The 24,989-nt window shown below is 36.5% G+C and overlaps 2 protein-coding genes and 1 pseudogene across 4 annotated transcripts; all 3 read left to right on the plus strand.

The window, feature by feature from the left end:
• The first annotated feature begins 2,770 nt into the window (after nt 1-2,770).
• Nucleotides 2,771-8,615, plus strand: LOC137729972 (uncharacterized). 3 transcript variants are annotated; one of them, XM_068469023.2, is made up of 11 exons: nt 2,772-2,941; nt 3,134-3,246; nt 4,356-4,461; nt 5,065-5,163; nt 5,273-5,338; nt 5,498-5,614; nt 6,385-6,459; nt 6,932-7,034; nt 7,374-7,421; nt 8,097-8,218; nt 8,318-8,615. In XM_068469023.2, exons 1-11 carry the CDS (start codon nt 2,858-2,860, stop codon nt 8,414-8,416), a joined length of 1,032 nt encoding a protein of 343 aa, XP_068325124.2. In that variant the 5' UTR covers nt 2,772-2,857; the 3' UTR covers nt 8,417-8,615. The 3 variants fall into 3 exon arrangements, with proteins under 3 accessions (XP_088533261.1, XP_068325124.2, XP_088533262.1); XM_088677136.1 differs by having other exon boundaries at nt 2,778-2,941; nt 4,376-4,461; XM_088677135.1 differs by lacking the exon at nt 7,374-7,421 and having other exon boundaries at nt 2,771-2,941.
• Nucleotides 8,616-10,372: 1,757 nt separating this feature from the next.
• LOC148693420 (uncharacterized) lies at nt 10,373-11,270 on the plus strand (annotated as a pseudogene).
• Nucleotides 11,271-19,415: 8,145 nt separating this feature from the next.
• On the plus strand, nt 19,416-20,224 carry LOC148693421 (uncharacterized). The gene has a single exon (XM_088677131.1). It carries the CDS (start codon nt 19,478-19,480, stop codon nt 20,057-20,059), a length of 582 nt encoding a protein of 193 aa, XP_088533257.1. The 5' UTR covers nt 19,416-19,477; the 3' UTR covers nt 20,060-20,224.
• The last annotated feature ends 4,765 nt before the right edge of the window (nt 20,225-24,989 follow it).

Genomic DNA, 24,989 nt, shown 5'->3' on the forward strand with positions numbered 1-24,989 from the left:
GCAAATTGTCTATTTGGGTTGGCGTGCCGTCAGTTTAGGTTTATACTTAAAAATACAAAGTATTTTGGTGATGAGGAGCACGGTGATGGTATATGAATGCTAATCGTGTTCAATCTTTTCAACTCAAAGTTGGGTGCTGTCGACATTTTATGATATCGACAGTTTATCTCGAACCTTCTCCTTTTATTTTTTATTTTTTTAACTTTTTCATCGTCTTGTAATGTTGTATAATAATTAGATTAAAAATTGTTTAAAAGTTAGAAAAAACTAATGAAAATGGTTTGAAAACTTTAAGTTTTAACGATAATGATAAAATAAAGAGTAATGTGAATAATATCAGATTTGACTTTTTAGTATAAAAATATGGTTTTTCGTTAAAATGAACAGTACCGTAGACTTTTCGTTAAAACTCCCTTAAAAGTTTCTTAGAAAATAGACCATCTAAATTATCTTGCAACTATATAAAATGAGAATAAGAGCTGAAAAATTTTAAATGAGAAGGTTCTAGATCAAATACCTTCTAATTATGAAGTATGGACGCCATGATATGTATGCGTAATAGATTTAGTTGGTAGAGCATCGTCATGAAGTAAATAAAAAAACTATTATATTAATCTGGTCATATTATTCTATACGGTGTTAGAAGAGATCTCAAATCCGAGTTTTTCTTTCAATATTGACACATAAAGTAGCTAGGTATATATTGTTCTAGCTGTACTGAGAAACTTATATGCCGAGGGTGATTTCATGTGTAGGAGTGACAGAGACCAAAAGCCATCCAATTTGATAATTATAGTCAATACGATCATACGATTCATGGGTGACAAAGTTGAAAAAAATGTGAGTTGTGTGATCATCCTAATGACCATGACTCCATGATACCATCACCAATTCGTCCTCAATTAAGTCCTCACATGTTTTTTCATTTTCCCCACTTCATTAATTGTTGCCGTCTATCTCTCAAATTGTTGCCCATTATTATTTCAGTGTGCATTTGATCATAAAATTCACTTCTATTAGACTTCAATTTTCTGATTTAGTGTGTGAGTTTGATTCCTAAATATTTACGTCCATTGTAGGAGAGATTTTTTTAATGTGCATTTGAAATTGCTTAGAAAGCCTTTCAGTCATCTTAAAAGCACTTTTAAATAAACTTCTTATATTGTGGTTCTAAGAAGCATCCTACTGTGTCACGCTCTAGCTCTAGTGCTGAATCAAAGTACCTCTCTCTTGCGCATCCCTGTCCCAAGACAATTTGGTTTTGCTTTTTGCTTAGTGAGCTTGGTGTTCATCTATCTTTCCATGTACACTTACATTGTGATAACCTGAGTGCCACGTATTTAGCGACTAATCTTGTTCATAATGCTCATACTCAACATATTGAACTTGACTACCACTTTGTCCGTGAAAAGGTGGCCCCTGATAATCAAAGGAAATGTGACATCTCATCCATTGATTAACATGTTGATCTTCTCACCAAAGCTCCATTAGCCTCGTCATCATCAGCTTTGTTTCAAACTCGTTCGACCAGACTCGTCTAGTTTTCCAAGGTGGTGACAGCAGAGGTGGTGATGGTGTTATGTTAGAGAAACTTAATCTGAATCGTCTTTGTAATTATTGCATGTATTATAGGAATGTTCCGGTTGTAACTACTTTAGGGTTCTTACTTAAATAGAATTAATATAGCCCTATATTTTGTCATATCCTATACAGTCGTATTCCTATAAGTTAAAATTTCTCCATAAAATAGATAAAATAACTGGAGATACTCCAAGTGGTCATTTGCTCATAGATAAAATGGGTATTACACTTAACCCTTTTTTTTTAAACAAATTATATTATCTACACTAAGGGGGGAGTAGGCTAGAAATAATGTGGTTTAAATTCGCATTTAGCAAATATCGAACATAAGACCTCTCAATTATAAGTGAAAAGAAATACCGCTAGACCGTAGTACTAAGTGACAGATATTACACATATTTAAATGCTCTTAAAAATGGGCATATGTTATGATGTCAACTTTGGGTGCCGAGCACCACTATTTGTCATCATTGAAAACACCTTCCAGAGTTTAGATACTAGCTTTACTTTATTTTGAAGTTGATTATACTTAAAGCACAACAGAAAAAGTTTTTTTGCAAAAAGCATATCAATCCCACACTGACCTTTACTATTACGCACCCTTACTATTACGCACTTGTCCTATTTTTTTCATCCGTCTTATATTGACATCCTCTATGAATTTGTTTTGTTGATACAAGGGTAAAGGGTTGGGGAGAATCAAACCTTTCCCATCTCCTGTGAAGTTTCTAAAAGAATTATAATTTCCTCACCCACCATTATTCCTTTGGCATTCCTTATTATGTGACTACAACGACTTTAAGAATAAACACCTTTTTTTTAATTTTTTTCGAGTCACATTGAATAAACTAAGAGAAAATCAATAAACAGAATTAAGAAGGTGCATTCGAAAACTCTACGGATCCTACTAAACTTCCACTTACAATATCAATAATCAGAATTAAAAGAAGGTGCATTTGAAAACTCTGTGGAAGTCGAACCCACTAAACTTTCTACTTACAAATATTGAAGAATATCACTAAACCGCCACCGTAGTTTTTTTGGGAAAATTGTTGGTTTGGATACCTTGGCACGGGCCCTTTTCCAAAGCTAGGGCTTTATGAAAGGGCCGGTAAATAAAGCATTCTTTGATGGTATAGGCCCAAAAGCTTCTCATCCATTCATCCTCACAAAAGCGATAACAGAAGAAAACTCTTGATCTACAAGCTTGAACACCCATTACTACTGGTCCCTCCTCTCTCACCCGCCACAGCCCGTACCTACGAGCTTCCCTCCAATGGCTTCCTCATCATTACACACGCCCGCGCCTCTGTCCGTACAAGTTCGCCGGTGCTTCTCTTCACATTCTCACTCCCACCAGGTTCCTTCCTGATACAATTCTTCTTTAATTTCCGTATATAGAAGCTAATGAAGCTCTGAGAAAATGTAGTACAAAGAAGACATGAAAACTGACCTCTGAATGTTTTTGGTAATTTTTGTTGTTTTTGGTAATTTCTCTGTCAATATTTGATGACAGTTTGTGGGTTTTCTTTTTCTGTACTATTCTGAGTAGGTGCTTTCCTGCATTGGTTTAACAACGTCATTTCTCAAGAAATGGGATGTTGCGGGGATGTTGTGGAGGCCAAAGCCGCTCGGCTCGAACAATCATACGGATTGGAAGAAAAGGTAATTACTTTTTCTCCTGGCTTTCAGTAATGATTTTCCTTTTCCTTTTGTTTTCCATCATTCCATTTTCATTTCCGTCATTTCCATTAGAACTTGCCATTACAAAACAGTCTTTGCAAAGGATGTCCAATAATTTATAGTACTTACGCGAAGATGTTCTATTTTCTCAATGTGGGACATTTGTGAGATGATAATTGATTTTACAATTTGGGACATTTGTAAGATGTTGATAATTGATAACCTCCACATTTTGATATCTGATGTCCTCATCGTCCCCGCTGTAGAGACACTGGTTTAATAACCTGATATTAGCCCCATCCTATCTTTGTGGTAGCTTTGGCATACCTTCACAAGTAACAAAAATGGGGAAAAAAAAGAAAAACTGCCCTATCCAAAACCAAATATAATGGTCCTATGATACAACACCTGCAAGGAAAGGTAACTAAAGAGCTCATACTCTCTTTCTGTCTCTCACTTCAGAAATATGACATTGACGTAATATCTCTTAGGGGATCACTAGGTGGGTATGACAGTGTTCAGGAATGAAAGGAAGGAGCTTACATACATCCCCATTTTCATACTCTTTCTACTCTTGGTCTACTATTATTATTATATTAAGATAGAAAAAAAACCCAAGAGTTGTCATTTAGTTAGTTAAAATAATGATTCTTGCCTGTTGTTTTCTATTTTATTTTATTTTCTTTATCATTGTTTTTCAGTTGGGAAAAGTTGATTAGTATGGTCAGTTAAAGCTGTTAATAAATATTTGTTCGCCTTTTTATAAAGAAAGACAAAGAAAATCAAGAATGGTCATTTATTCATGTTAAGTATCAGAAAAGAAAAAGAGAATCAGGAATGCTAATCTAGTTAGAGGGACTCTGGAGGACTACTTTTACAAGTGTGTTCTATTTTCGGTTTTATGGATTTTTCTCTTCAAATGTTATGTTGAGTGTTATTGGTTTATTGTTGGAAAGTTCATTTCCATGGTCTATATGCCTCTATATTCTAACATGTTTTGTTCCATTTTATGGTTCCACTGTCCATGAATCTGGCTGATGGAGTTGACAATACTCAATAGTAAACTTGTGTGTTTCGATCTAATAAAACAGGAGAACTTTGATCTGTGCAGCAAATCAAGATGCCGAAGAAGCATTCAAAAAGACTGTAGAAGTGGATAGGCTGATAGACAAACTGAGGGATTCAAATCCAATTGAAGTATGTAGATGTCTGGTTGACATTACTTCCACCAATTATTTCCTTTTTAGAAACGAATTAAACTGATTTGGATTTGTTTACTTGACGTTGTCTTGTCTCTGGTAATGAGACTTTTAAACTAGTTATAGAAGTTATTCTATCATCATCTTAAGTAATACTAGTAGTAAAGAGTATTACTTTATCTGAAAATTTGAAGAGACATGGGATGAGACCAAGTTAATATTATAATTTTAAACGCACAAATAGCAGTAGTAAGAACAGGTCTTTGTTTCAATTTGTTTCAAATTTTTAAGATTCGTCAGATAAGAAGGCCTAGGGTATGTAATTAATGAATTGTTTGTATATGATTATGATACGAAAAAAGTAACCCCTGTGAATGCTAAAATATTTGAATTTCTTTGCAATAGAGTTTCTAGTTTTCATTTGATGTATATAATATATAGTTTCAATCATATGGAGCATGTGGGGAAAAGGGGGTTTTGGGATATGCGTTGTTTGATTAACTATGCATTTCTTTACTTGAGACTTCAATGCAGCTTTCATTGACTTCCACCCGTAAACTTATCACTGAAATTCTTATTGCTGGTTATGATTTGTGAACAGCTTCAGAAGCTTGTTGTTCAAAATGTATTGGCTTTTAACGAGGGTTTTTGGATACGGCTTGCGGCAAGAACTGATACCTGTAAATCGGAGGATGATAAAGCATGGTTTTGAACTTGGTTAATTCTATTTTTTTTAATGATATTTTTGTTTTTTGTCTGCTTCCTTTTCTAGTTTGTGAAAGAAGGCTCAATCTTTTCTGTTCTTTCAGAAAGACTACGAGGAGTTGGCAATATCTATTATGAGCATAGTGGATCGCCTTGTCCATAAGACTAATGTAACTCTCTCTCTCTCTCTCTCTCTCTCTCTCTCTCTCTCTCTCTCTACACCTCATAATTCAAGGGGGATTGTTCTTGTTTTGGGTTCATGTTAAATTTTATTCCCAAGTGTTTCAAGTACAATACAAGTTTATATCCTAGTTTTCCTTTCCTTGTAGGAAAAGATAGATTCAGCTACTGATGTCCTCAAAGGGGTTCTGAAACCTGTAGTGGATGATGTAGAAGAAATTCGTTGGCCTCCTAGAGATCCTGAGGCTCTTAAGTTAATGGAGAAAGTGAGTCTTTCTTTCTTCTGTTTTGTTTTAATTTATTGCAGTGTTTTTCTTATGGGTTGGTACTCACTGTTGAATATATGCAATTTGGTTGGCAGAATTTGAATTTATTTTATTTTTTCATCCTTTTATGTACCTTTGGAGTAAGTTTTTTTATCAACTTATTTTAGCTTTATTTTTACTTGCTTCTCTTGCATTACTGCTTTGGTTTGATAATGATTGTATAGATGTTTACACTTTTTCCATATGTAGAAGATGTTTTTGGGAACTAAACAAGCCTTCCTGCCTGTTTAAATTTGTTCCCTGCATATTCTGAAATTGCTATTGTTAGGCCATTGATTTAGTTTCAAATCATGTTTCATCAATTCTATTGTGAATATAAAAAAGGCACATGGGGTTGCATCTTCATTTAAAAATCTTTGGCATCTCCATTTCACCTGGAATCAATTAGTTTCATTTTGTGCTGCAACTCTAACATGGTACTGGAGTGGGCAATTCATCCATGTTAAAATTTATTAGATTAATAAAATTGTTCTATGTCTTTGGCTCTCTCTAGTCACATATGAGGGGGCGTGTTGAAAATCGATACCACCCCCACCCCGCTTTAGGTATTTAAACATCAATATGCAAAGTTGTGGATCTCTCCACCGTTACCAAATTGGTTGGGATTCAATGCTCCATCAAAAACAAATTGTAATCTGAAGTTGTTTTTTTTCCTTCTTCATTATATTGCTTGTTCAATTTGTTCAATCTTTTTCCTTTTTTATCATCAGGAAATATTCCTAAGGGAGCAAGAAGGGCAACTAGATGAAGGCTTTCTTGCAGAAGTTAATGCGCAACTACGACAAGTGAGTATGTTTTAATACTTAAATTGCTACCGCCTGAATATACTCTTCTTCAAACCATAGGATCTTTCATCCTTGTAGTAGTAATGTGCTAGTATGTTCTCACCTTGCCCTCGAATTGTAGTTTCTTGACAATTTGGATTGTGGGTTTTTGCTTTGCATTTTTATATTGCATAAGAAGTTATCTTCAGTATTTTCATTCACATATTCTTTTTCTTCATCCATTTTAACTTAAAGTGATGCTACTAGAATATACTCAGCTCCACAGTGTTGTCCTTGATATCTTGTTCTCATGAACAATCTCCTCCATTTGATGCTTGAGACATGCTAATTTATAAAGTTCCATACAAAACTTCAGAATTCAAATTCAAACCTATTTTGGAATTCTGCTTGGATGCTATGATTTTTTTTTTCTTGGTCATCAAGATTTTCATGTATGATTCAATTTGTGATGTATTTTGTTAGTTATTTTCAGGCGAAAGGAGATGGGGATAAGCCAGGGTTTGAGGCTATGTTACAAAAGGTTTTGCAGCTCTATGCTTCTACTGTTCTATCCAAACGTAGCTATGCAAAGAAAGGTAATTACAGTGGCCACATCGCCTTTGCACATGATATCATTTGCTGGATGCATAAAACCAAATAATGTGTCATCTCATAAACATGCATTTTCAGTCGTATAATTTATGTGTGTCTCTATTTCCAATCCTATGCACGTTGTCCAAACAAAAAGAAAGGGAGGAGGGGGAAAGAGGGAGGGCTTAGAGCTGCCCCCAGGGGGGACACTTTTGCAAAGGTGGCAAACCAAATTTTGCTATACATGATAGAACTAGAGCAAACAATATTTATATTTTTAATACATTGCATTCTGCTTGTTTTATCTTAGAGTTCGGATTTCTGAATAACAGTACTATTTGCAGGGGATGAAATTCTGAAGCCCGAGAAGCTTCTTGAAATCATAATCAAAGGTGTCTGCCATCATTTATAAAAGAAAAATTGTCATTATATATATAGTTGTTGAAAGCTTACTTGTTCTTAAGAAAGTGATTGTTCTCCTAACCTTCAGTGTTTACTACTTACTAGTATGTTTTCTGCAGTAGTAGTTACTTCTTTAAGAATTTGTTGCATTATAAATTGATGATGTTTCCTTGGCCTTGGCGAATCTGTGTCTCTAGCTGTTGTCGTCTAAAGGAATATATTTAGGGTTTTGCAACATATTTGTGACTCTAGTATGTTGAATATCCTGAATGTGGGATCATAATGTTGAAAGAAGTGATTGAGAATCCCGTGTAATAGAGACATATAGGGCTTCAGTATAGGATTCAAGGCCATTGAGGGCACCCAACGTTTGTTTTATCCTAATCATCTTACAAGGGTAATTGGAAGAATTAGCTGTTAGAGTTTTTAGTATTTGTGCTGGAATTTTGTCGTCAATTATTTATACAATCGGTTGTCAGCTTAACTTATATATGCCTCAGAGCTGTGAACTTGACTTTCTCTGTGCATTTTGATCATTTAAACTAAGCATGGGGAGGTTGGTTGACCTTTCTGTTAAATGTATAAACAGTTAACTCAGAAACCTACTTATTTCGATCTCATGTCTGGTAGATCTGTCTCATTCATGGACATTTCATTTGTTGCAGCTCCTGAGGAAGAATGGAACAAGCTGCTGATCAATGGATTGACAATTGGCAAAGGGGAAGTTTCTCCGCAGGAACTCTATGCTGTCATTAAGAAAAGGGTTGAGCGGACTCTGATCCGAACAGTGAGAAACAAACTTGGTCATTGGATAACCTGTCAACGTTTCAATTTCTATTTTCCACGTGTTGATTGTTTTGCTTTTTGGTTCTTTTCTCTTCGTCAGGAGGGTGGTTCATACCAGCAGCGTATTCTTACGGAGTATTTGAACGGAATCCAATCCAGAGCAGAGCAAATTGTCCAAGTACTTCAGGGCAATCTGTAGTAGTACATGTTCATGATTTGAAAATATGAACTTGAAGTTTGGGCATCACAAGGGATTACTGGTATGCTACATCCCCAAAGTTAAGATGAACGATTAAGTTAGATGTGAATACCTTGTCAGGTAATGATCAAATGCTTACATAATGGTCACAATACTTGTTCTACTAAGTATCTTTCTATGTTAAAGAAATTTTATCCAATTTAGCACTTTTTCTGTCTGGCAAGAATCCAATGGATACAATTATGAATGCTTTTATCATGAAATTTAACAGAATCAGACGGTAGATTTGGTGCAATATATAATATCAACATATGTCCAGTTTAAAAATCTTTTTCCTTTATAACATGAGAAGCTATGTTGTTCAAGTAGTAGATAAATTCTAAGATTGTTGTTATTTGCCCACAAGCAGCACATTGATCTTAGTCATACCTTCAAATCTTTATAGGTAGTGTTATTTGAAATTATATAACTTGTGCATTAAGTTTCACATTTGTAATGAATCCTACCACATTTACACTTTTGTATATCACTTATATTGTACACATATTGTGATTAATGAAATCGAAGTAACAAACATTTACGAAGGGGGAATACAATCAGCCACGTTTGACTGAGAGGTTGATAAGGGGTGTTAGGGGTGTTGGGTGTGGTAGCTGGGATAGGGAGAGAAATATCACCTCATCGAGAGGTGATGGCCTTAGGCGATGGGGAGAAACGATGGCTATATGAGAGGGGCAGAGGGAATGAATTGTGGCTCTATGGAAGCTAGGGGTCCTGTTTGGGATACTCAGATAAGAGGTAAATGTGCAAATACAAAATAGTCAAACATTAGATCAAAATGCAATTTTGCTAATATTTGTTTTGTAATAAGATTCGGGGATCAGTTATTCTGATCAAAACCCAAAAATTAAACTCATTTGATTTTCTCCAATATCTCAATTTGTTGCCCATTTATGCTACAGTACATCGAATTCTTACCGTCTTGTTTTAACATGTCAACAACTGCAATTCTAATAACGCTACGTTAGAGCACCTCCACTGGGACCAATAGCCCGATGGATCGACGACTGAATAGGACCCAATAGCCCCAGCTACTTGCTCCAGCCTATGCGGGCAATTGGGTTGAGGGGGGACTTGAGTGAGAGGCCCAACTTGAATCGGTGGCCCGAGAGCCTGAGGATCAGGTGATGTCAGGCTGACATCAGCCATGATTTAAAAAAATTTGCGTCAGGTGAGTGCATAACACGCGCGCATGCGGGCGCATCCCCAACAACTTTTCAAGCTATGGGGACCGCGATGCAGATGGCTAAAAAGTTACCGTTGGTGGCTATGTGGCACGTTCACGTCCGTTGGATTTCAACGGTTACTTTTTCTGGACCGTTGGATTTCCAACGGTCAAAATTTTTTTTGAAACCTTTCGCAATATCAGCCGTTGGATTTGAGATGAACGGTCCACGTTCTTCACCTTTAAAATTTTTTAAAAATAGAATTCACATTAAAAAATTCATATATGTTACCATTGTGCCACGTGGCACAATCTGGAGGGTTGGCTTTCAATTTTTTTTTAATCCAACGGCAAAAATGAATTAAGTTAATAATAAATTAATAAAAAAATAACAAATTAATAACAAATCAGAAAAAAATTTTAAAAATTAAAAAAAAAAAGATTTTACTTTTCTATAAATACCTTCTCATTATCTTCTACCTTACGCCACAATTTCATATTTTCTCAAATACTTTCAGCCACATTCCAATCTTTCTCTCAAAGTTTCAATCCAATTGGTTTCCAACAAAATGACTAATGATGCAAGTACGAATTGAATGATTATTGAAGATGTTACGTTGTGTTCTTGCTGGGTTGAAGTTACTCATGATCCGATTACGGGTAATGAGATGCAGCTGCGAGAGCCTTATTCATACCCTTTTTCTTGAGAAAATTGGTGGGAAAAGAATGAAATGTCTAGTCATTGGAGAATACTCAACCAATCGTTTAGTATTTGGGAAGACGCATTGGCACAAGCTAGTAGTAATCTTCGAAGCGGGGAAAAATTAGCTGATCAGGTAACAAAATATTATTTATTTGTTTGTACTATACCCATATTTACATTAGCTACTTTGATTATAATTATTTCTTCTCCAGCATTGTGTAGACACTTCAAGCACAAGCCTGGTATAATGCCAAAACCAAAAACAAAAACAAATCATTCACCTGGTGGGAATGTTGGAATATTGTAAATATTGTCCTAAATTCAGAGTTGTGCTTGTTGGTCCAGAAGTTGTCATGAATAGCACCCCTTTACACTCTATGCACAATCATGCCTCACATGTTCATGAAACCGACACAGAAAAAGTGCCGGAAACGCCACTTGAACAAGGATTGGGGTCGACCCGCTATCCAATTAGGTCTCAAGGTAAGAAGGCTTCAAAGAGAAAATGGAGTGCTTCTAAGAATGATTATGCAAAATATATGGAAGAACTTGCTCACCAAAGTGAATTTACTTTGGCACAGGAAATGGCTAAATTTGAGGCTGATAAGGATAGAGAAGAGGCAAAAACTGCAGCTGTTGAGAGATTATTTCAAGCTGATGAGAGAGAAAGGGAGCTACTTAGGCAAGAAAGGGAAAAGCTTAAATAAGAAAGAAGGGCTCAACAAGATCGTGACTTTATGAATGAGCTTGTAGAGGCGATGTCTCCGAATTCTAAATATTTTTGGAATCTGAAGAAAGCGGACGTGGTGCGAATGAGGCGTGCAAGAAAAGCGAGAGCAAGATGAGATGGTCCTAGCGCCACAAAAGGAGATGATCCTAGCACCACAAATTGGTCAGGTGATGATTTTCCATTCACGGGGGACTAGGGAATTTGTGTTTAATCGGAGCCCATAATTTTCCAATCACTTTGGGTTGAAATTTTTTATTTATTGAATAGAGTACTTTATGTTGTTTCCAATTTATTGAATTTAGTACTTTATTTAAACTAAGAGTATATTTATTTGATTTGATAATTTATTTAAACTAAGAGAATCTTTATTCAAAGGATATAAACACACTAAATAAAATTACATAAACATACCAAATAAAATTACAAACACACCAAATAAATAAAAACTCACTAAATGAACTTCAAAAACACACCAAATAAAATTAAATAAACACACCAAATAAAAACAAACACACTAAATGAACTTAAGTTTCTTGAGCTTGTTTCAATTCCCACTGGTACTCTATCAAGTCAATTTGCCGGGCATTGTGCATAAATGGGTCCTAAAGTGAAGTATATCGAATGAGCCTTTCATTCTAACGTTCATCCCTTTGTAATGGCTCGTGTTGCACGGGTTCTTCGATGGCGTCATGAGCACAATATATTTGTGTTCTGGAATTGTTCATCGTGTTTGGCTCATATTCATCAACGACATTATAATCATACTCATCTTCCACAATCATGTTGTGAAGAATGATGCATGTCATCATGATGGATCGAAGCGACTCTAAATCAAACATTTTGGCAGCACCCTTAACAATGGCCCAACGAGCTTAGAGGATACCAAAACAACACTCCACATCCTTCCTACACCCCTCTTGACAACTTGCAAAGTGTTTTTACTTTGCACTTAGCAAACGTGGCACTATTTTGACAAACGATGACCACCTTAGGTAAATGTCGTCTACTAGGTAGTATGGCCAGTGGTACTTATGTCCATTGACCTAGTATATAACTCTTGGTCTTTTTCCTTGCAGGACATCGTTGAACACTGGGGATTGGGCAAGAACATTGAGGTCATTTTGTGCTCCCGAAACACGAAAAAAGGCGTGCCAAATCCATGTATCAAATGATGCCACCGCCTCCAAAATGATACTTTTTGCTCATTTTTTGTCCCTATAAGCTCCTTGGCATGCACTTAGACAGTTTTTCCAGGTCTAGTGCATACAGTCAATACTTCCAATCATCCCAGGAAAACCTCACATCTCGCCCTTTTTCAGAAACCTTTGCAAATTTATCTCAGTAGGTCTCCGAAGGTACTTTGTGGTTTAGATAGACTCAATTGCAGAGCAAAACCTCATCAGGGACTCAAGAATGGTTGATTTCCCCATCCTCGTTATCTTATCCACTTGGTTTGCAGATGCTCCAATGCAAGCATCCGCAAGGCAGCACTAATTTTTTGCTCAGGAATGAGACCCATAACACCAAAAGCATCATTCTTTTGCACAAAGTAAGAATCATAATTGCAAACAGCAATCATGATTTTGTTGAACAAATGTTGTTCGATTCTAAAATGACGTCTAAAGTACGTATCAGGGAATGCACTGTTACAGACAAAATAATCGTCCAAGAGATCTGTACCTCGTCGTTGCTTACTTCTATCAATGTTTGCGGAACGGCTAGGCCTGGAGATCTGAGCCACATCTTGGATGACTCGACGGGAATGTGAGGCTCTTTGGCCTTTTGTTTTGTCATTTCTCCTTCTACGCTCCTCATCCTATTCCTCATCCATCTCATATTCGCACACCTGGAGATTGAACATTTCTTCCCCTTGCTTAAACAATTATTTCTCTTACTCATCAATTTCCCACAACATTCTTGAAGGTGACATTGTAAGAAGGAAGCAGAAACTATGAATAATGATAGAGATTTTGATTTTGGTGTGTGATTTCTTAGGATGGATGGTGGGTTATATGGAGGAAAAAGAAAGGATTAATTTATAGATAATGTCACATGGCATGCCGTCATTCGTTAAAAATATAATCGAAATCTATCATCAAAGATTATAAACAGATTGTGACACGTGGCGCGACGTGATTGGTTAAAAATCTTATCGGAAATCTATCCTCAACAATTCTGAAAAGGTAACGACACGTGGCACAACGACATTGGATAAAATCTTATCGAAATCTATCACCAAAAATTGTTTTTTCGGATAATGACACGTGAAGCAACGAGAACGATTAAAAATCTTATCCAAAATTACAAATAAAATTTTTTGTATTATTTTATAAAATAAAAAATACTAATATTTTATTACCTATTGCCATGGCTATTTAGTTTAGAGATGGAGATGCAAAAGGCAGTTACTGTTTATTAAAGGCAGTTATTGTCCACTGGGGGGATTTAATTGTAAGTTGCCCTATGGGCCTTTGTCACGCTGGAGTTGCTCTTATATACCTATTTAAAATGATTTGTCACGGAAAAGGAATTAGCAGTTTCATGTAAATAATCGTGGTCATAAGAGAAGAATGACAAATAATAAGCTTCATTCATTTTGAATTGGATAATTTGGGGTTTCCATAAAAGCTTCATTTGAATTATACATCACAAGTTTTCTCTTTTTTTTATCTGTTATTGACATTATCAAAAAGTCATTATGCACTCTTTTAATGTTATTTTTCTCCTAAATTTGTCTACGGGAAGGGTACATGTTAACTATTTTGGAGTGCCAATAACCACACCGCTAATCCACTGCATACCTTAGAGGTGTATATTGTATATAGAGTTTAATGGACTTTGTTTGACTCCAAGCCTAAGTATATTCAATACAGACTTGAGGTCAGTTGGTAGTACTCCTCTCCAGTTGTAAATGAGAGGTCTTATGTTTGATTCTCATCGAAGAAGAATTCGACCCAAATTATACAGCTAGTCCATTGTGAGGCTTAATCTACTTCCTAACCCCTTATTGTGGATAATAAAAATATAATAGTATTTCTCTTTACTTTTAGGAGGACCTTAAATTGCTTGAATTCCTCGTACGTTCATGGCACCTGTCCTTCACCTAGCAAATAATTGGCTAGGAAGCAAACGTCAGGATTTGTAGAAGTTGGGGGCTCCAGAGAAGGAGAGATATTTTAGTACAATCAGAATACGGGATGGTACACCACATGTCATTATACAACTAGAGAGACTTGAAAAAAAAAAGTTCCTCTAATTATATAATGACATATGACATGTTGCCTTATATTTCGGTCACCCTGAAAAATCTCTCTGAAAGGAGGAGGTGGTGGGTGGCGTGGATGACAGGGCCAAGAGGTTTTTTTTTTTTTTTTTTTTTAATAACAGAAAACAATGGAAAGACCTTTTTACCTCTGCATGTGATGTTATAAAAACAAGAAGGCTTAATTGTAATTATGGTCCTTGTGTGACATCCCACATTGCCTAGGAGAGTGATCCTTATATGTATATTCTCATCTCTACCTAGCACGAGGCCTTTTGGGAGCTCGCTGGCTTCGGGTTCCATAGGAACTCAGAAGTTAAGCGAGTAGCGCGCGAGAGCATTTCCAGGATGGGTGACCCATCGGGAAGTTCTCGTGTGAGTTCCCAGATACAAAACCGTGAGGGTGTGGTCGGGGCCCAAAGCGGACAATATCGTGCTACGGTGGAGTCGGACCCGGAAAGTGGTCTCGCCCGAGTCGGGATGTGACAATTGACTTCGTCGAATACTTCAGCAATACGCTAAAAGAATTCTGTACTTCTTACTATACGGGCTCGTAGAACCAAGCATAAGAGGATTTTAAATTTTGGTTAAACTTTTACGGAACTCTAAACCGAGAAGTACTTTGGGTTTAAATTTATTCACATTTTTCCACATCATCACACATTATGGCTTTGTCACCTTCCAAGTGTCGGCCAGCACAGCTCGATTCGGATTCCTAGTGGACTTTCTGGGTCAGCGTGTGCCACCCTGAACTTTATGGGTAGTTTAATTTAGTCTAAGAACTTCCATATTAGTTTCTTTAGTCTTCGAACTTAACAATATGTTGTACCACTGGTCATTTTCACTAACGACATCCTTTTTTCGTTAAATCTAAGGGTATAATAAGAACTTCAACTTAAAACTTAAAAAAAAAAACAACTGAAAATTCATAAATCATTATCTAAAACTTTAAACAAAGTGTAATTTGAACAATAAAAGTAAAAAATGAAAATGGTTGGACTTTAGAAACTTGTAAATATTAAGCAACGTGATTTCAAAGTTAGTAGGAGATCAAAATGTAGTTGGACTTAGAACAACTAACAAATCAGATATTAAATTACGAAAAAAAATCTTGTGTATTCAATTTTCTTACACAAAAAAATCTGATTTTTGTGGTTTTTTTTTTCTTCCTCATTTTTTAATTCATTATTAGTGATGTGAATTGAAGTTCCAAATATACCCCTAAATTTTACCAAAAAATAGACGGCGTTAGTGAAAAGGAAAAATTGTAACAATGGTCCTTTAATTTTAACCCAATTAGAGCAATAGTCCCTCAATTTTATTTATGTGACCATTGATCTGTCAACTCATCAAAATGTGCAGCTATGATCATTTTCATTAACACCGTCAAATAATTCATTAAATTCAGTCACGTGACCGTTTGTAAGGGAAAAACCTAATTTCAATAAAAGGAGTGGCCACATTTGTTGTGTACATGTTCCATAAAAACAAGTTGAAGCTCTTGAAGCCATCAGAGAAGATAGTGATTTCACTTGTGCCTTTTAGTTTTGAGCTCCTCACTGTTTCTCCGGTGAGGGTCTTATCGAAGAAACTAATCCAATTTGCTCCGAGTAGATTGGTCAACATGGTGGGAATTTGAGGAACATGAGATTGGGCATCGAGGAAGTTTCAATTAGGAATGGAAAGAGTTTCAATTGGGGATGGGTTTTGCATTCAATTGCCTTCAACCCTCATGAAATATTATGTTTCTTTATTTGCCCTAACAATCATTCTCATGTGCCACGTACGTGACTAAGTTTAACGAAACTATTGGCAATGTTAACGAAAAAGATCATAGTTCCACATTTTGACGAGTTGAGGGATCAATAGTCACAAAAATAAAGCTGAGGAACTATTGCTCCAATATGACCAATAGTACAAAACATTGTTGATGAATCTCTCTTCATTTCTTCATTTCTTGTCTATATTAAGCACACATAAGGCCATCTCCAACCGAGGGTTAGGCTAGAGGGATATGGAATCTGAGAGGGCCCCACGAAATCGAAGAGGCCTAGAGGGCTGGCCAGAAAAATCATTTTTCCTGTCGGTTATAACTGACAGGAATGCTTAAGAAAAAAATTCAAATGCAATAGCTAGCTGACGTTAGCTGGCCGTTGCATTTGAATTTTTTTTTTTTACAGTTTTATTATTATTATTTTTTATTTACAAATTTTTTCCTATAACTCTATTTTTCATATTTTTTTTTAAATTCCATTTTTCCTATAACTTCTATTTCACAAATTTTTTTTTTTAAATTCCATTTTTTCCTATAACTTCATATTTTTTATACTCCTACGATGGCAGATGATGAAGATGATGTTGATTATGGATATTAAATTTAAGTTGTTGTAATTTTTAAATTTAAGTTAATGTTATTTTCGAATTTAATTTGTAGTTTTTAAATTTAATTTGTCGTTTTTAAATTTAAGTTGTTGTAGTTTTTAAATTTAAATAATAAATTATGTATGATCCTATGACCCTTGGTTGGAGACCGTTTTTTGTGATAGGGCTAAAACGAGCCCTCTGGCCCTTTTGGCCCTCGGTTGGAGACGGAGGCAAATATAGCCATGTATTGTTCATTAAAATATTAATATCTTGGAGGCCAGAGGGCTAAAACAAGGCCTCTGGCCAACTTTTAGTTGGAGATGGCCTCGAAGGGTCCAGAAGGCCAGATGGCCGAAAATAGCCCGAAAACTATCTCCAACCAAGGGCTAGGCCAAAAGGCTCGTGAAATCTGAAAGGGACAAAGGGCTGGCCATAAAATAGAGCAATCTTGTCGGTTATAACCGACAAAAATATATTTATATTAAAAATTAAATATATTCTTGTCGATTATAACCGATAGGATTGCTTAAAAAAACTAGCCGTTGTATTCAATTTTTTTTTTTTTAATTCTTAAAAATTCTAATTTTTTTCCCCCTATAAATACCTACACCATTCATTAAATTTAAGTTCTAATTTTTTTGGTTTTTTGGGCCAGTTACCGTTATAGTTTTTAAATTTAAGTTGTTGTTGGATTTGAATTTAAGTTGTTGTAGTTTTTAAATTTAAATAATAAATTATGTTTGGCCTTATGGCCCTTTGACCCTCGGTTGGAGACGGTTTTTTGTGACAGGGCTAAAACGAGCCCTATAACCCTTTGGGCCTTGGTTGGAGATGGAGGAAAATATGGCCATGTACTGTTCATTAAAATATTAATATCTTGGAGGGCCAGAGGGCTAAAATGAGTCATCTGGCCAGTCCTCGGTTGGAGATGGTCTAACATCCAATTCATGAATCTCTCTTCATTTCTCTCCTTCTTGCTCTTACATAACCATATCGCACCATAATTTCTTCTTTTAGGTCAAAAACTTATATATGATCTAAATTTTTTTATCAGTTGTGTTGCTAAAGATTCAACCTTAAGGTTAGGCTCTAGATCTACTGTCCCATTTTGTGTGTCTCTTTATTTATAAGTTAAATTAGAGAACATGTGTCAAAATTTTATCAAAAAAGACACAAATGAGACACACAAAAGGAAACAGGAGACTTGTAGCCTTAATGTTAGGCTTGAAGCTCTTCCACTCCTCTTAAGCGTTCCGTCTGAAATGAGTCTTTTTGGATGCTGTAAAACATCGAAAACCTACTCCATTGAGGTCTTGGGAGCTGCCACATTAAATTTCTATACAACCCTTGACACTGCTCTCCAAATGTTCGACGTAATGCCTCAATTGGTTGTTGAGCAATTCTGCATAGCTGACATGTGACTGAGTGTTGATCAATATGGCAATCATGACCAATGATCCCCATTTTTAGTAGTGTCGTGTCTGCCTAACCCATCTTCTGCTCCTATGTTATTGTGGTTACTTTGATCGGTTTTACATAACTAATCTGGTGCTTGTACATTGCATAGTAGATGGTGTCACTTTTGAAGGTTGAGCCCACTCGAATTTGCATTAAAACTTTGGTCAAATTGGATCTTTTTTCGTTGAATAAAAAATTTGCGAGTATTGGTTCATGAACTTATGATAACATGGAGCAATGAACTTCTTAGGGTAACTTTCTTAAAACTTCTGTCCAAAATAAAAGATTTTATGGGGAAAATAATGAACAAAAGTTTAAAAGACCATTTTATACGCAGTGATAAGTACATAGATTATTATCCATTTTTTCGTCTGAATAGTAGATGATTTATTAAAAGATAATACAAAGGGATGGCCAAAAAATGACAAACCAAAACCCAACGTGAATATCGGAAGTAAAACTACATCTTACGTAAGATACGCTACCCATATTACGGAAAAAACAACAAAAATGACCGCTGTAAAATAATATTTCCGAAAAAATCGTATGAGATAAAACTTCGAGATAGGAAAAAGAGCGCCACAAATCGCACACATTAAAGATAAGAAGTAACTGACAGCCTCTTCCATCCACATTCCACGTCCCTGCTCACTATAAGATCCATATCACCAACAAAACAAATAAATAAATAAAATTAGAAATTAAAGTGGAGATAAGCAGATGTTTGAATACTTACTCAAAAATAGGAAAAAATTAAAAATTCTTCGACTTCTAATTCGAGAACTAAAATTCTAATTGAGCGAAAATTTACTGATTAGTGCTTTAGTTTTTAAGTATCCTTTGGTTACAATTTAGTAAGCGTAATGCTAGGCAAAAAACTGGTAGACTAAATTCAATTGGGTTAGGAAGTGACCATTTATTATAGTATTGGAAATGTATTAGCTTTTACACAAGGCATAGATTCAATTTTAGTCAGTGAATAATATAACATCTAATCTAATAAAATTTATCATTTAACAAAAAAAAAAAAAAAAACTCAATTTAGTTAAAAGTTAGTTTAAAAAATTAGTTTATGTAGCATTATTTATTTAGGTTTTTTTAAAAAGTTTCCTATGGTATGACACGTGGAAGATACCCATTAGGGGGATTCACGTGCACCAATGGAATGAGATGACTTGTACGCGCGGACACACCATCCTCTCCGTGCACCTCAGATTCCTCGAGAGACCATTTTGTATAAAAACTCAACTGACTGTTCCAATCCCAAATAATTCATTTCAAAATTCAAAAGAAAAGGGGAAGAAAAGCAACAGACCGAAATGGATTTGGGAAAAATTTCAAGGGCAAACTCCATGGACGAAGAATTCGAATTCTTGGAAATCGAAGACGGAGAAGAACTCTTGGGTCTCACACACTGGGAATTCATCGACGCCTCCGACGCCGACTCAGAGGAAAACCACCACCACCACCGCTCCGACTCCGAACAAACGGACAAAGACGAAGAAGCAAATCGGTTCGATAGGCTTATCATCGGGCCCGCTTCATTTTCCCCTTTGATCCCTCTGCCGGTGGCCGATCCGATCCCCGCCCAACGTCGTCGCCGCCCCCATCTCGTCCGATTTGTGGATGTGGGTCTCAATCTCAAACTCCGTAGCGATTGGGACGACGGCAGCGATGAGGATGAGGGTCATGGTGAGCAGGAGGAGGAGGAGGATGGGTATGGATTAGACGACGAGCTGGTGCCGTGGTCGGTCAGCGACAAGTTCGGGCGGCAGAGGATGAGGAAATTGGGGAAGAGGATGATTCCGAGGATGAACAATTCGAAGCGGTCTCCGTACATGGTTGCGAGGCCTGGCTGCGTTCGCGGGAAGCATGGCCTGGGATTGAAGCATATTTACTGACAAAGATTGGAGCTTTGGAGATTTGGTTATCTTTTTATAACAGGGTTTAGATGTATTTAAATTTAATATGTTAATTTGGTAAATATGGGTTGATTCTGTGTCTCTGTCCGACTTATGATGTTTCATCATCATTTAAGAATATAATATATTTAGTTGATGACGTTACTGGCTGTGTATGTTTTGTTATTTGTTCTACATTGGTTCTTTGTCCATGTGCTTTGTCTTTTTTTTGTTGTTTTGGTTTTTCTGGAACCGGTTTGGTTGAGGTAATTAGGGAAGGAAAACGGAAATTTTGAAGGGCAACTATTTGGAATTGGGGTCCATTTGTGATGCAATTGCTGCTTTACATTTGATCTGTCTGATAGTGGATGAATATATCCGTTCCTACTCCGGAGCACCTTAGAATTTTCGATCCTCGAATTTACTCTATGATTTATGACTGAATTTTGATTTTGTTTTTCTTAGAATTTTGAAGTTTTGTTGGATTAGATTGATGTAGTTGTCCCTTCATCTTTGGTTTTAGAATTAATCAGAAAGAATACCGCGTCTTGAAGAATACTTAAGATGAAATTGCAATTGCAAGTTTTCCCTTCATCTGTGATACGAGTGTTGTTTAAGCTGTTAGATTTTGATTTCCACAAGTGTTAGATCTTCTATTTGTAATTTCAGCATCACGCATTGTTACGTACCAGTGAAGAAAACTTGCAATAGCTGGCATTCCCTTTTGTACATTTGTGAATTCAGGCTACCAGTCATCAACATTTCTGGAATTTATGCTTCCATGTCTACACCATTCACCAGTTTTTTGTTTCTCTTGGTTTATCCTTTGTTTTAACGGGAAATTCTTTGTCGCACATTTTTCTGCATGAAATCCAATGCTTCTTCAAGACCAGTGAAGCTTTGGGCTTTTGAAGGATGCTTATTTATGATCAACTCTGGAAGCTGTATTGTAGCTCGTTCGCTACCCAAACATGCCCTTACATGTTTTGGACTAGTTTCAGAGGATGGCCTTTTGTGGTTAAATTCATGATAATGATGTAAGCCCTAAACCAGTCAAAATAAGATGACTCGACCAATTAATTTCCGATTTTGCCTCTAACGGCAAGTCTCTTGTCTGTCCAATATCTCTTCCTGATCTCTCTGCAATACTGTGTCTCCCTCTCTCTCCATGACACAACGACAACGATCTCCGCCACCACTGCTACCTCAGACCCGCCCCGACCCCGACCGACGAAAAGCTTGGCTCCACTGACCTTAATTCAATCTTCCAATCTTTGGTGTCTTGCTGTTTCATTTGAGCCCCATGCCACTCATTTTCGTCTGAATCTGAGAGAGAGGAAGAAGAACCGCGTCTGAATCCTCCTCTTCCGTGCTCTGTCGCCCCAACCGTCACCACCTTCGCCGTCTCACCCGCTCTCAATCATCATCAGGTACTACTCTCACTCATTTCCTCATTGTCTCCGTCCATTGACGTCGAGCAGAACTGCATCAGCGTCTACAACAACGTCGCTGGAGCTCCTGTCGAGATTCACCAGGAGGAGAGGGTCTATGTACATCTCCTGACTAGTAGCAATTACTATGATACGGTGAAGAAGACCACCGGTGGACGCAACGGCTACGGCCCCAAGCTTACGAACATCTTCTCCACCGAGTTCGTCATCGAGACGACGGACGTGATTTATTGAGGATTACTATGACTAATTTTTCTATGGGTTTGAAATGGATTTCCGAATTCCGATTGACCAAATATTGCAGCAGGATGTATACATGTATCTACCTATATGGGTTTGAAATGGATTTCCAATCGATGAGAGTTGATGTATACATGTACTCTACCTATAAAATTCACGTTCTTTCCCAAATGCTCTTCAGTTCACAACATTCACTAGCATGCTTGTGTAAGTTTTTATAAAATGATTGCAGTGATGATAGTTTAGAATGGTAACTTGGATAATTTTTTTGAAAATTTCTGTTGTGATATTTTTGTAGTCTGTTGTTTAATGAAATCTGCATAGTTTGTCCAGTTGGGTTTTGTGTACAGACAAACTGATGAATGCTCAAAACTGTAGGATAAATCTTAGAAGAACAACTTGAAACGGGTCAACAAACTCGTGTAAAAAGTTTGCCTATGGGAAGTCCCGAAGACTCGCAAGTTTTTTCGCGTGCTTGACTCTAGTTCATATAAGTTTCTCCTCGATAGTTAATGGTTGTCATTTGTATGATATTTTCCTCACTTTTCATAGGTGAAAGTGGAAGATGCATCTCTTCTTGCATTAGAACACGAAGGCCGTCGAGCATCGTAGCAGAACCTAAAGTCGACATGTTACGGTAGATGGTCTCTTGCGTTTCGGCGAGGGGAATGCAGGAATATGCTTGAACATTGAAGATTTCTTGTAGATATGGCTTTGGGCTCGCCTGCTTTCCTCTGGGTATGTGAGATGCAGTATTTGGCATTCTTATAAGTTGATCTAATACGATCGGGTGATTTTGAGCTTACTCGGTCAAATTTTTATTACACCTCGCTTGCTTGTTCGCGTAACTGAACAACCATTTATACATTGACGTGCTTGCTTGTAGTTCATTACTGATCTCAAGATCGAGTTGAGACAGGCAATGGTGACCCAAAGTATTTGTATTCTCAAATTGAAATGAGGCAACTTAGTCAAGATTACAAAGGAGTTGATGCTATAACCTTGAAAACGAGGGTCAACCTTGACCTTATTTGCTGGTTCTTAAACAAAACTGAAATTGGTGCATTACATGAATAATGATATTTGATCAATTTTTTTGCTAGGAACAACATACAAGAGAACAATAACTTGGACTCATGCGTGTTAGAGGCAAGTGAATTTTACAGGTTGTAAATTGAAAAACTCATCGATTGGTCATTCTGCGTTGAATAATGTATGTGTTTGTTTCCTTGTTTAACAATGAATTGGCAATTTAACTGTTGTTCCTCACAGTCGGCTTCCTCTAAACCTCAATTGGGAGCTACTATTCTAAGTATCTCACTAAATGATAGAAAGGTATGAAGTTGGGGTGACATATGTTCTCTCAGTGATACATGGGATGATTTAGTAATCTAATTTTAATTCTTCTTGTTGGGGCGAAGATTTCTCTGGAGAAGGATCCTCGGACCTCAACACAGCTCTCCAAGGGATTGGCATTTTGGATGTGTAGTTGGGCTCTTACTTGTTGATGTGCTACAAGAAGAGGACAAAGTTAGTTCTGAAAGGTGTCTTTGTGGGGCCTTAGGTGTAGGCCTTGAGGCTCGCAATCAAAACTAACTGAGTGCTAGGCATGCCACTGCTATCTCAGTATAGCGGATGTAGAACAAGTGTGTTTTTAGTAGATTACTTGCGCCCAAGTTACTCGGACTTCTTGTTATCAAAGGATTGTCGTGGATGAGTTAAATTCACATTAAGTTCTTTTTCTTGCCTTGTAAACAAGGACTTTTAGTTCATGGTCTTGTATGTTCGAATGAAAGGGGTTCCTGATTGATTTTAATGTAAACTAACCTGATCCAGATACAAATAAGACTCTTAAAGTAGGAAAACAAGTGGATATGACTTGAATACACACTGGAGAATGCATTAAGTAATAGATCTACAAATTTAGAAAACAAACAAAGAGCTTCGGGCAAAATTTCACCTTGTATGGCAATGCTTAACTTCTTGCAATTACTTCTCTTTGAATTAACAAGGGTTTATATGCTAAAAAGAGATGGATGGTAAACAGGTTTACACAAAAGAATCGATACTACGCCGCTAAGAGAGATAGCAGAGCTTTAAACTGGACAAGAGATAGCTTGTCGCTAAAAAAGGACTGAATCTGGGTTGATTTCAGCTTTTGGAGGCAAATCTGGCTTGAGAGCAGAGTTTGTATATTTGTTTGTTTGATTGGTTGAGTGTCTTTATCTCTGGGGCCTCTTCCTCCTTTTATAGGCAATTTAGCCCGATTGCTATAACTTTGTTCTTGCGGCAACGGTTATGGTGTGTGGGTAACCGCGGTTATTTACCCATAAACGATTATACTCATATCCATAACTGTTTATAAAGGGTTAACTATACTCATAAATGTGTACCCATTTAACTATAACCGTTTACCCTTTTAATCATAACCATTTACCTGTTTACCCTTTTTGAACCCGTTTATCCTTTTTTTTTTATCCATGTACCCCTTTTTTCACCCATCTACATGTTGTTTTTTTTTTTTTTAACAACTTAAAAATTACAAAAGAAAAATTTGTTATAATTTTTGTTTTTTGAAAATTAAACACCGTTATAAGTATATTTTAGCATGCATCGAGATGCCCAATTTAGTATCTTAGCTAATGCTAAATGAGAGAGAGGCGCTTGGTCCTCTGCTGCTGAGATGTCTTTGGCCTGAAATGGAACAGTCAAAACTCAGATAACAAAATAAAATGGAAATTGTCAAGGCAATATAAATTGTCCATGTAAACGGGAACCATGCGACATTATTTGAACCAGGTAATCCAACAGTTTAAGAAAGCACAGTATACAAAAGCACATCCATGATATAAATGCTCCATGTTTCAGAATATTTGTTCCAACATAGTCCTTCAAAGTGATTATAATACTTGTCCGCCAAAACTAGAATAACCGAAGCGGAGATTTTGATTCATGAGTTATTGATTAATATTCTTTTTTACACGAAACAAACTTTTATTAATGAAAAAAATAGTACAACAAAGGTGGACCGAGTCGTCGAGAAGAGATAGATGAGTGCCGGAGATGAGAGAAAGGGCAGTGAGGAGGGAGAGATGAGCAGGAGATGGGGGGGCGTTTGAGACTTTCAGTCTGGCGTAGAGATTGACAATTTAGGATTTTTGTTTTTTTTTTTTTAAATTTTACATATATTAAATTAAATGGGTAAATGAATATCTGTTATTAATATCCATAACTGATGG

This window comes from Pyrus communis, chromosome 10 (assembly GCF_041283825.1).
Source record: "Pyrus communis isolate YQ-2024b chromosome 10, ASM4128382v1, whole genome shotgun sequence".
Taxonomy (NCBI): Eukaryota; Viridiplantae; Streptophyta; class Magnoliopsida; order Rosales; family Rosaceae; genus Pyrus; species Pyrus communis.

Coding starts and splice junctions, on each gene's coding strand:
- LOC148693421 (XM_088677131.1), top strand. CDS start 19,478: ATGGATTTGGGAAAAATTTCAAGGGCAAACTCCATGGACGAAGAATTC.
- LOC137729972 (XM_068469023.2), top strand. CDS start 2,858: ATGGCTTCCTCATCATTACACACGCCCGCGCCTCTGTCCGTACAAGTT. Junction 3,247..4,355: donor CATACGGATTGGAAGAAAAG/GTAATTACTTTT, acceptor CTAATAAAACAG/GAGAACTTTGATCTGTGCAG. Junction 6,460..6,931: donor TTAATGCGCAACTACGACAA/GTGAGTATGTTT, acceptor AGTTATTTTCAG/GCGAAAGGAGATGGGGATAA.